The sequence below is a fragment of the Hemicordylus capensis genome, chromosome 10 (genome assembly GCF_027244095.1).
Source record: "Hemicordylus capensis ecotype Gifberg chromosome 10, rHemCap1.1.pri, whole genome shotgun sequence".
Taxonomy (NCBI): Eukaryota; Metazoa; Chordata; class Lepidosauria; order Squamata; family Cordylidae; genus Hemicordylus; species Hemicordylus capensis.
In genome coordinates this window covers 18,857,659-18,870,170 of record NC_069666.1, presented here as the reverse complement: position 1 = coordinate 18,870,170, position 12,512 = coordinate 18,857,659, and the positions used below count along the sequence as shown (strand labels likewise).

The 12,512-nt window shown below is 44.4% G+C and overlaps 1 protein-coding gene across 3 annotated transcripts in view; it reads right to left on the bottom strand.

The window, feature by feature from the left end:
* Nucleotides 1-527: 527 nt before the first annotated feature.
* Nucleotides 528-12,512, bottom strand: part of ULK3 (unc-51 like kinase 3) — a 63,026-nt gene continuing 51,041 nt past the window's right edge. For all 3 annotated transcript variants that reach the window (XM_053272786.1, XM_053272784.1, XM_053272785.1), the window contains 3 exons: nucleotides 11,202-11,249; nucleotides 10,037-10,103; nucleotides 528-1,933 (listed from right to left, as the gene is read on the bottom strand). In XM_053272786.1, coding sequence (XP_053128761.1) covers nucleotides 1,917-1,933; nucleotides 10,037-10,103; nucleotides 11,202-11,249 — 132 coding nt within the window. In that variant the 3' untranslated portion in view covers nucleotides 528-1,916. The remainder of the gene's footprint in view (nucleotides 1,934-10,036; nucleotides 10,104-11,201; nucleotides 11,250-12,512) is intronic.

Sequence of the window (12,512 nt, the reverse complement as noted above, 5' to 3'; positions counted from 1 at the left end):
ACCACAGCTGTGCTATCAGAGTCTGCTTTGACTCCATAAACATCAGGAACGTAGGAAGCTGCCTTATACTGAGTCAGACCAGTGGTCCCTCTAACTCAGAACTGGCTACACAGATTGGCAGCGGCTTCTCCAAGGTTGCAGGCGGGAATCTCTCCCAGCCCTATCTAGGCGATGCCGCCAGGGAGGGAGGGAACTTGGAACCTTTTGAATGCAAGTGCTCTCCTTAGAGTGGCCCCGATCCCTCCAAGGAATTTCTCCTAGTGCTCAAACATGTCTCCCATCCAAATGCAAACCAGGGGGGGCTCTGCTTAGCAAAGGGGGCAAGTCACATGGGCTACCACAAGATCAGCTCTCCTCCCCCATTTGTCTCCCCAAATTATTTGTACTGACACAGTCGATACAAAGCGATGATCCGGTGAGTCGATGCTGGGACTGCAGCGCTTTCCTCCTTTTTAAAAGGGTGTCGGGGACTGAACGCTGCAGGACTCTCTCCCTCTGTGCTTCCAGATCACAATAAGCGGGCATCGTGGCGTCACCTTTCCTTTTATTCCCAAGAGTTTGCCAGAGGGGCATGGAATAGTAGCATTTCCCTTGCAAGTGTAAAGCCAGAAAGCAGTTTTAAAATAGTGACTGGAGAAGTGAGTTGACAGCTAGACTAAATTACTCATGAGTAGTCCCACTGAAATGAATGGGACAAGTTAGTCATGACTAACTCCTGCTAACTAGGCACTTTATTTATTTATTTATTTATTTTTACACTTCTATCCCGCTCGTCCTCCGAGGAGCTCAGAGTTCTATTTATGGTTCTTTTTATCCTCACAACCACCCTGTGAGGTAGGTCAGGCTGAGAGATACATGACTGGCCCAGAGTCACCCAGTGAGTTTTCATGGCTGAATGGGGTTTTAATTCCCCATTCCCTTAAAATTCTCACTGAATTTTAAGTGGGAGTTCTCTTTTCTGTTTAGCAGGGCAAAGCGACTGTCCCTAGCCCAGCCCAGCACCTCTCCCAGTACCTGTGGCTGTCCACGCTGTTTCTTTTTAGACTGTGAGTCCTTTGGGGACAGGGAACCATCTTATTTATCTTTCCAAGTATACTACTGTACCACTAATACTATCGATATTTCGCTTTTCAACAAAGTCTCCAACATGGATTACATAGAAAAATAAAGAATAAATAAATAAGATGGTTCCCTGTCCCCAAAGGACTCACTATCTTTAAAAAAAAACCAAAACCAAAAACACCCATAAGGTAAATGCCAGCAACAGCCACTGGAAGTGCTGTACGGGGGCTGGACAGGGCCAGTTGCTCTCCCACGCTAAACATAAAAGAATCACCACTTTAAAAAGTGCTTTTTTTCCTCAGTTAGCAGGGCTTTGAGAAGCCTTTCATTGCAAAGCAGTATATAGTAACTTGTCCCATTTCAATGGGACTCCTCATGAGTAATTTTGTCTGGATGACAACCATGGACATTAAAGTAATCAACCATTGATAGATTTTTGTTCACTTTCACCATCAGAGTCCTTAAAATCCCACTCACTGGGCATTGCACCAGACACCCAAACCTTCATTTATACTATGCATTACCCGATAGGGTGTGTAAACGGACCTGAGCATATTCCTATATATTAAATGCTTCGAACCTCTTGTTTTGCTTAACAGTGCACAACAGAAATGAATTGTACAATATATATATATAAAGCATACAAATAAATTACAATTCCCTCTATACAGAAAGCTACAGTTTATACAACCTCAGGCTTCATAAGTTCAGTGTGTGTGTGTGTGTGTGTGTGCGCGCAGAGACGAACACAAGTCCATACAAACTGTGACTGGTTCTTGCATCTGAGTTGGAGGATCATCTGTTGCTCGGTGATTGAGGTATAGAATCCACAGCGTACGATCCAGGTATCAGGGTCACTGTAATGTGCAGGCTGCAGCAGGGAAGGAGAGAGAAATGCAGATGTGAGCTTATGATTGCATCAGCCGCAGCAAATTCAGATGCCGACATCCAGAACGGAATTTGCAGAATGGGGTTGAAATGTCACGAGAAGCGGATTTAGGCTGGACATTAGGAGGCGTCCCTAACTCTGTGAACTGTCTGGCTTTGGGACAGTTCTGCATGGCACTCCTTTACCAAACAGAAGCTCACTGCTTATCTGTGAGGGATGCTGTTGCAGTTTCCTACACTGAGTAGGACAGGGGTTCTCAAAGTTGGGTCTCCAGATATGGTGGAAGTTTGGGAAACCCTGGAGTAGCCACTCAGAATGCTAGAATTCTATGAGTCTGTGAGCTGGTCTTGTGGCAGCAAGCATGAATTGTCCCCCTTTGCTAAGCAGGGTCTGTCCTGGTTTCCATTTGAATGGGAGACTACATACATGAGAACTGTAAGATATTCCCCATAGGGGAGGAGTTCATAGCTCAGTGGTCAAGCCTTGCTCATGGCCCCGCCACTAACAGAGATCCGAATTGCGGGAACTAGAGACAGGACCTTTTCAGTTGTGACCCCTTGGCTTTGGAACACCCTCCCTGAAGAACTTCGCCAGGCTCCCTCTCTGTGTTTTTAAAAAAACAACTAAAAACACATCTTTTCAAAATGCTTTTTAATGTTTCACCTGTTGCATATATCTGGCAGGTTCTTTAGTTTTTTTAACTTCGTTTTTAGTTTTTATAATTCTTAGTTTTTAGCTTTAAGAATTTAACTTGGAATTTTAAAAGATAAGGATGATTGTGGTTTTAGCTTGGATTTTTAACTCGTTTAATTTGGTTAATTTTATTAGTCTGATTTTATATTGTAACTGTTTTATAAATGTTGTGAGCTGCCCTGAGCAGTAATGTCCTGGAGGGTCGGGGTATAAATATTTTAAATAAATAAATAAAATGAGCACCTACATGCTTGCATGCAGAAGGTTCCCTCCCTGGCAGCATCTCCAAGATAGGACTGAGAGAGATTCCTGCCTGCAACCTTGGAGAAGCCGCTGCCAGTCTGTGTAGACAATGCTGAGCTAGATGGACCTGTGGTCTGACTCAGTATATGGCAGATTCCTATGTTCCTAGGCATCAGATTTCCCTGTTCAAATATATACTGCAGAGTAGTATTTTGACAACTGACCTCTCCCCTTATCCACCTTCTAAATGTTTGTCATCCAAATGTATAGACCTTCTGTTAACACAGCTTATATCATCCACACCAGGGATTCTCAACATTAGGTCCCCAGATGTTATTGGACTTCAACTCCCATAATCCCCAGCGGCTTTTGGCTGGGGATTATGGGAGTTGAAATCCAATAACATCTGGGAACCCCACGTTGAGAATCCCTGATCCACACAACTGATGGACCATTTGCCTTACGTAGGAGGGAAAACCGTAGGCATTCCAGCAGTGAACGTTGACAGTGGAAACAACTTCATTTTAACTTGTCATCACATTTTACTGAAATATTGGAGATCTTTTCCTCTGACCTCATTGAACAGCTGGATCTCTGACCAAATATGGAGGAGAGCTAGTCTTGTGGGAGCAAGCATAAACTGTCCCCTTTGCTCAGCAGGGTCTGCCCTGGTATGCATTTGAATGGGAGACTACATGTGTGAGCTCTGGAAGAGCACCTGCATGCTTGCATGCAGTCTCTTCTCTCCTTGACATCCCCAAGACAGGGCTGAGAAAAACTCCTGCCTGCAATCTTGGAGAAGCTGCTGCCAGTCTGTGTAGATAATAGTGAGCTAGATGGACCAAGGGTCTGACTTGGTAGAACGCAGCTTCCTATGAGCCTCGAAGATGATCACAGCCTCCCCTTCCAAACTTTTCACCGAGCTACAGTCATTCCCCAAGGGTGAAGGAGTGCTTGCTCTCTCTCTCTCTCTCTCTCTCTGAGCTATTTCTTTGGGCTGCAATGATCTACTTAGCATCACTGGCCATGCCAGTGTCTGAAATGCAGAAAAATGTGGGAAAGTATTTAAATGTAATGATAAGAGCCACTGGCTGAATAAAATGTCAGCTGATGACAAGATAACAAACAAGGGGGCAAAGATTCTAGGTACAAATGTGCTCCCTGCTGAAATAAGAGCCCCCCCCCCATCTCTGACAACTTTTTAAAGGCCTCTAAAGACACATTTATTTCACCAAAGGTTTAGAACTAGATTTGTGGTTTTGAATTGTTTTAATTTCTGTTTTAATTAGCGATGTGCACGAATTAAATTCTGCGATTCGTTTCAAGGTCAAATCAAATCACCGAACCATGGAATTGGTTCATCAAAAACAGCCAGCTTGCTCGACGAATCACCCTCAAATCACCCAAATCAAAAATTGGGTGATTCGATTGCCATTTTGAGACCAGTTTTGCTGGGGGAAACGGGCCACAAATTGGCGCTTTTCCCCAGGGAGAGCTGGTCTACCAATTGGGGTCGGTGCCCTCCACTCTGGACCTAGGGCATCAACCTGCTTTGGAGGACGGGTCGACCAGGTAGACCAGTCCTCTGGAGGTGGGAAGACACACTAAGTGTGTGCATCTCCTTGGCACGCAGTTGGTCCCAGGTTGAGTCCTTGGCATCTCCAGGTAGGGCTGGAAAAGACTCTTGTCTGGAAGAGCTGCTGCCAGTCAGTGTAGACAACATTCAGCCAGATGGACAGTCTGACTCAGTACAAGGCAGCTTCCTTGCGTCTAAACTAGTGGGGAAGGACCACAGCATAGTGGAAGAGCATCTGCTTTGCATGCAGAGAGCCCCAGGTTCAATCTCTGGTGTCTCCAGGTGGGGCTGGGAAAGACCCCTGCCTTGAATCCTGGAGGACTGCTGCCGGTCAGGTTAGACAACACAGAGCTAGTTGGACAAGTGGTCTGACTCAGCAGAAGGTAGATCCCTTTGTTCCTTGGGGATGAGGCTGTAGCTCAGTAGTAGAGCATCTGTGTTAGATGCAGAAGAGTCTATGTTCAGTCCCTGGCAGCATCTCCAGGTGGGGCTGGGAAAGGCACATCTAGGATCCTGGAGCTCTGCAGCCAATCAGTGTAGACCATACTGGCTAGGTGGACCATGGGGAGGACTCAGTAGAAGGTATCTTCCTATGTCACCAGATGTGGTGCCAGGGAAGCTGGCATGGAGTCTCTTGCTAACTGAACACTATTACATTCAGGACAGAAGAACGATTACGTGTGTGTAGGGAGCAGCCCTGCTTCACAGCTCTGGGCCTGCTGCCCACTGGAATCCCACGGCTACCTCATTTGACTCTTCTGGGCTCAAGAGCTTATCACAAACGAAGATAAAGGATTAAAATAATAATCATCACCATCCTCATCATAAAATGTGTCCCGAGTGCCTCTGGGGAAATGTGTATATCAAACGTTAGACTCTCAGCCTTCGTTTTCTCTCCATCTAATACTAAAACATATTTTGCTTTTTTAAAGAAATTAAATTCCCCCCTCCTCCTCTTCCTGTGCTGCATCTGCTCCTGACATGCTGCTAAAAACCTGAGGTCTGTTCGCTAGCTCCGTGAGCCCCAAGCTTCATGGCGTGGCTTTCGCTGCAGATATAAGCCATCACAGCAGCAGGGGAGATTAAGCAAACACTCAATATATTCAGCATCTTTGCAGACCAGAGGGGAGGTGCCTCAAGTGTCTGAAGTGCTGGAGTGCTATCCAGCAGGGTACTCAAATGTCCAGAGCTGAGCTGAGCTGAGCTGCAAATCCTCAGACGATCTCTGCTTGTTCCCCATTATAAACTGTAGGGTATCTGGAGACCAGAACAGCTATGGAGTCATTTTCAGAAGCAATTGCCTCTAGAATGTTGAAAGTCTCAGCTATGCTTTGAAAAAACAAGTTTCTGGCCCTCATGATTTCGGAGTACTATTAGCTTATGTAAAGAAGGTTGGACAACAAAAAGAATGGCTAAAAGGCACACTTCCATGGGATAGAGGTCTGGCTTCATCTCTAATCCGAAAAAAACCCCAACAGATCCGATGATATAACCAAAAAAACAAACAAACAAACAAAACCAGCTGTAAACACAACAGCTTTCGTAATGTTTGCTGTTTCGATAGACTTTTTTTCCAAGTGCTCATAAAATTGTTCTTCATAAGAAAAAACATCTTCTTTATACTTCTGTGCTGAATGATAGATTGGCCAAAACCCCATCTGATCACAATCTATATATTTTACTAGTACTGTGCCTAGTCTGGCTGCTACTATTGCTTTACAAATTTTATGATCTTGATTTAAAAGTGTAATAGGTCTATATGAGTCAGGTAATTTAGGATCTTTCCCTGACTTGGATGCAACAATCCTTGACTGTTTCTAGGTTTTTGGTAATTTTTTCTGATCCATACATTCATTTTTTTATTTGACAATATGGTTGTGTTAATACCTCATCAAATCTTTTATAAGATTCTACCAATAGGCCATCTGGGCCTGGGGCCTTGTTATTTTTCAGGTTTTTAAATTGTTTCTTTCCATTTCTGTATTGTATTGGGGCATTCTATTTTATTCACTTCCTCCTGTGAGATCTTGAATATCTCTAATTTCTCAATAAAAGGATTTAACTGAAGTTTTAGTTGGATGATCAGTAGTATATAATTTTGTATAATACAAAACAAACTGTTGAAATATCTCTTTAGCGTTTGAAGCCATTTCCCCTTCATATTTTGTTACAGGTATTAACCATTTTTTGTTGTTCTGCAGCCATCCTTCTAGCCAAAACTTTATCAGGCTTATTGCCTTGCTCAAAATATTTCTGTAGAACGAAATTATAAGCATTCTTTAATGCTTTTGTTCACAACAACCTTAGTGCCCTTAATGCATTTAGTTTAATCCAATTCTCTGATCTTTGCCCTTTTTTAATGTTCCATTTCCCATTTGTTTATTTGTTCAATTAATTTTTCTTCTTCCTTTGATCTCTTTCTATTTAAATCTTTTATTTTTCCAATTAAAATTCCTCTTATATAAGCTTTTAAAGCATCCCATATATTTCCAGCCTTTACTCCACTTTGGCAGTTAAGCCTAAAGAATTCTACTATTAATATCTTGATTTCTTTCACAGTCTCTTGATCCTGTAATAAATGAATATTTAATCTCCACTGCTGTCCTCTCTCTTCATCATATAATTTCCAAATAAAGGATACTGGAGCATGGTATGCATATGTCACTGTTCCTATTTTTACTTCTTCTATATTCTTTAATATACCTGATGTTACAAGGAAAAAATCAATTCGAGAATAAGATTTGTGTGGATTGGAGTAGAATGTATAATCCCTTTCATTACTATGAAAGTATCTTCAAAGTCTACTAAATTATTTTTTTCCATCCCTTTAAAATATGTCTTTGGAAGAATTCCAGTTGTAAGATTTTTAACCTATCTAGATACTTACTTTGTATACCACTAAAATCCCCTCCAACAATGATGATATACCCTATAGTCATTTCTTCAGTTATATACATCACCCCCTTGTAAAATGTTGACTGGGCACCATTTGGACCATAAATATTTATCAATGTCATTTCCTATCAATGACTTCCTATCAAATATTTATCAATGTCATTTCCTATCAATTTCCTGTCATTTCCATCAATGTCATTCCTGTTAAAATAAAATACCTTCCATCCTTATCTTCCTTTTTCTTTTTAAGAATAAACCTTTCATCATTTATTATTGTGGCTACTCCTCACTTTTTAAATGTACTGCATGATGAATAAATATTTCCCAACTTTAATCTACTAAAATAATTCTCCTTGCCTTTTAAAATACGTCCTTCCTAGAGCAGTAAGAAATCTACCTTTCCCCTTTGTAAATCTTGCAGTTTTCCTTCTCTTTATTGCCGAGTTTAAGCCCTTAAGAGATAGACACTTAAATTTAAAAGCTGTTTTGTCAATTTATTAAAGGAAAAAATAGTTCTCGGTTAAATCCCTTTCTTCTTTTACTATGTTCAAATAATCTCTCTTTGTACTATCTATCCTATCCTATTTTTATTTTTTTATTTTTCTATATAAAGTATTTTGAGAACATCTGTTGCCAGGAAGCTTTTCATACGGGGCTTTTGAAGCCCTTTAACTCGCATCTCCTCCGGAATGGAGCGGGTGTGTTCACACACAATTCAGAGTTTTCACTGCGTGTTAGAGTGTAGCCCAATTTATATCCGGGTAAAAAAATCCACTAATTGCTGCAGGTTTTTTGGGACAACTTCGAGTTCTCAGTAAAGCCTCCTGGTAAACTCGCAATAAAACCTGCTGTGCATAAAAGTCCCATGCGATATATAAATATTTGTAGTGACTATCGTGTAGAAATCTGTTCCCAGTTTCCAGAGAAATCCACAATGTAGAAGTCCATTCACAACCGGAGAAATGTGTATAGGGACACTTGAGTCGCCTTTATTTCTTTATAGGAGAAGCCAGGGGCATATTGTTCCTGGGGGGCTCCCCCGCCCCCACCAAGCCCCTCCTCAATTCTGCCTCCAGCACGACATAAAATCCAACTCCTCTTCATCTCTTTCCCTTCAAAGGGCTGCCTCTGCCCGCCCTTCTGGACACCTGCCTGCCCCCTGCAGCCCCAAACAAAGGAGGGAGAGGCTTCCCCTGTGATCTGTCAAGCGCGCAAGAGCTGGGATGGACAGGCAGCCCTTCACCCATCCTTATGGTTTGAGGCCATTTGGCATACAGAAAAGAGGCATTGATACATCAGGTCCTTGCTCCTTCCCCGAGGGACGCTAACCGCTTCTGAGGAGGAGTGGGGGTGGGCGGGCAGCAGAACGGCCCACACGGCAGCTTATTCCAATTAACCAACCAAACATAAAAGAGAGGGAGATTAGTGGCTACCTGGGGCTCTCCCAAGCTGCAAAGAATACACACACACACCCCTCCTCTGAAGACTAGAAGGAATATGGGCTCCGTCACTCCACTCTCAGAAGAGAACCCCCCACCCAACCCATTATTTCCCTCCCCCCATGACACCAGAAAATGGAGATTCCGCCCCAATCCTACTTAACAAGAACTAAATAAAATGGGTTTCCCCCCCGATTCCCATATTGTCTTGTAGGCTGTTGGGGTTGACAGCTGCACAATCGATCCCACCAGGAAAATGGGGGGGGGAGGACGACGATGACTTGTATTTCGCATTACAAAGTACTAGACCCAGAGACCGCTCCATGAAGCACTCCACTGGGCTCTGAAGCAAAACACAATATTATTTGCCCATACGCCGTATGCGGTTGACCTAATTATCTCCCACCCAAAATAGCAAGATGACAGACGCACAGTGGAGATCACACGTGTGCAATTATAGCCAAGGATCATTTTTAAAATTTAGGATGGTCTACAGCAGCCGTTTTCAGACTTTGCTGCGTACTGTTCCCCTTGGGAGACCAAGGCTATTGCAAACCCCCCAGCTCTCAGACTGCTGAGATCTCATCTCAGCAATAGATACGAGAGAAGCACTGGAACAGTTCAGCGGGTGGCCGATGGGGAATTACTCCCTGGAAAGTTCTCGAGTTCCCCCAGGGGTATATAAAAGCACAGTTTGGGAACTCCACAAACTAGTTTCCATTTTGTCACAGTTCCCAGCACTGTTCTCTCTAAGGCATACATGTGCGCATGTGCTCACAAGTCTTCTGATGTCCACTCAGTTAATTTTAGGTTCCGCTCAGGTTGAATTAGGAAGGCCTCACTCTGAATACATGTGCACACATGGTGCCTTGATACTGCCGCACAGAACAAAACTCATTCCGCACAGAGAAGAAAAAAATTAGAGGGACCACTGGTTCCCAGTTTGGGACTCGGGGCCAATACGTAACTGAGGGACTTGGAAAGGACCTCTGGAGACTGAAGATCACACATGTCTCCAAAACCCACATGCAAAGAAGATCACACACGTTTCACACACCATAATCACACGCATATGTCGTGATACGGATACAATGCGATACGTAGAAGTATCACATGTATCATACCTGAAGATTACACACATATCCTGAAGGAGGAGGAGGAGGAGGCAGAGGCAGCACCCATAGGACACAGAGTGAGAAGAGGTGCACAAGGCTAGGAAGAAAGATAATTTGCACTCACAGCCCCGCACAGAATCCATCATGCCCTCCTTGCCCATGGACTCCGCTTCCAGTTGCGACTCCTTCCTCTGAAACAAAGGAGGAGACCAGCCAATTCCATACTGCCCGTCTGATCTTCAGTCATAATAATAACCTAAGCCAGAGGTCCCCCAGCTTGGGCCCCCAGACACTGCTGGACTACAACTCCCAGGATCCCCTGCTGCTGTGGCAGAGGGTGATGGGAGGTGTAGTTCAACAACATCTGGGGATCTAGGCTGGAGAACCCCTGACCTAACTGGGTTCCATTTGCGGGGGAGTAACAGCAGGAGAGAGGGCATGCCCTCAACTCCTGCCTGTGGCTTCCAGCAGCATCTGGTGGGCCACTGTGTGAAACGGGATGCTGGACTAGATGGCCCTTGGGCCTGATCCAGCAGGGCTGTTCTTGTGTTCTTAACCAACGCTGGAACAGACTAAAGGTCCACCTGGTCCAGCATCCTGTTTCCCCACAATGGGCAACCAGGAAGCCTATAAGCAAGGCATGGATGCAATACCCCTGCTCTCCCCCCAAAAAAAAACTACTATTCAGTGACATACGGCTTCTGGAAGTGGAAAATATTAGACTCAGTCAGGATCTGAACACAGGACCTCCCACATGCAAAGCAAGAACAATGCCTTAGGGTAGGGCTACAGAACTTCCACTCTCCAGCTGCTGTTGGACTACACCTCCCATCAGCCCTGACATTTGGCCACTGTGGCTAGGGATGATGGGAGTTGTAGTCCAACAACAGCTGGAGAGCTGAACAGCAGCAGCCCTGCCTGAGACCAAGTGATCCCACCCTGCAAAGTATATCCAAGTATATCCCCACAAAGTCTAGACGGGCTCTTCTAGGCAGAGATGTGCATGAACCTGTTCGAAGGCAGGGAGGGGGGGAGATATCTTTAAGGACTGGGGAGGGTGCACTTATTCCCCCACCACGTTCCCCCCACCGGCACTGCAGTGTAAAAGGGCGGTAGCATACCTCCCTGCCGCCATGTTGCGCACGACCAGGGTATGTGTGCACCCTCCGCAGTCCTTAAAGGTATTCACCCTCGAGCCGCACCCCGCCAGATCTGTGCACATCCCAACTTCTGGGCAACCCACTCAATGCATAGTTTCACTTTGCACGCCTCCCTCTTCCTCTCCGTACCTTGATCTGTTCTTTCAGGTATTCTGCTCGGCCCATCAGAGTCTGGATCTGCCAACACAAAACCCCATTTTATGTATATTAAAACGTGTACAGCCCCCATCTTGAACTAAACACGACCACCACTCCTGCAAGAAGCATTATGGTAGCCAAGCAGAGGCACCTGGGCATTCTAGCAAGCCCTGCCCTGAGCCCAATGGGGTCCGAAGCCCCACCCTGACGTTGTCCGGGTATGGGGTTAGCCTCTTCAGAAGAATGCTGCAGTCATCGGCTGGTGCACTCCCATGGGCCCTGGATCTGGCTGTAGTGTCCACAGTTAGCGAGACACGAATCAAAACAAAAGGAAAGACAAACAAAGCATCAACACACACACAAAGAGAGTCTTCATCTCACACAAGGGATAACCAATGCAGCAGAAGTCCGGCCGCACAAACAACAGAATTACATGGTGCCACTGATGCTGGGGCTATACCACTTCAGACTGGTACAGACTGGCAATATCTATTGATCCAATTTAATGTTGCCCCTGCTAACTTGGCAAAGAGGCACCTTTAAACGTGGTGATTCTCTTTATTTAGCAGGGAGAGAGTAACTGGCCCTATCCACCCCCAGCACAGCATCCCTCTAGTGGTTGTTGCTGGTGTCTATCTTTCTTTTTAGATTGTGAGCCCTTTGGGGACAGGCATCCAGCTTATTTATTTATTATTTCTTTGTGTAAACTACCCTGAGCCATTTTTGGAAGGGCGGTATAGAAATCGAATAGATAGATAGATAGATAGAATGAAAATAACCGAGAAGACAGAAAACTAACATGGTTCTAGATTAGAACTCCTTTCCCTGACAGTCTAACTTTCTAGATCCAATCCAATCCCATCTTTATTACGGTCGTAGACCAGAGTACAAAAACACAAAAAAGGACACAGAAAAACAGAAAACATAAGAACAAATATATCAAGATCAAACATTTAAAAACCTGAACGGATTTTACAAATTATATAACAGCACCTGGCCACTCTATTAATGACATTCTCATCAGGATTGGCTAATAAAAACTTCAGATAAAAAGTCATCGGGATGTCCTATAAAATCAGTCAGCAAAGGGGAAATCAACTCTAAACGGGCATCCCTAGAAAAATCACAACATAAAATAGAATGCGTGCTAGTTTCCACTTGGCCTGTACCACAGGGACATAGGCGGGTGGGAAAAGGATTGCCTTTAAATCTACCCTCCAGAACAGCGGAGGTAACTTTCTACATGCAGGGAGCTGAGTGGACGTGAACAGTACAGAAACCAAACCCCATCATTCCCATAGG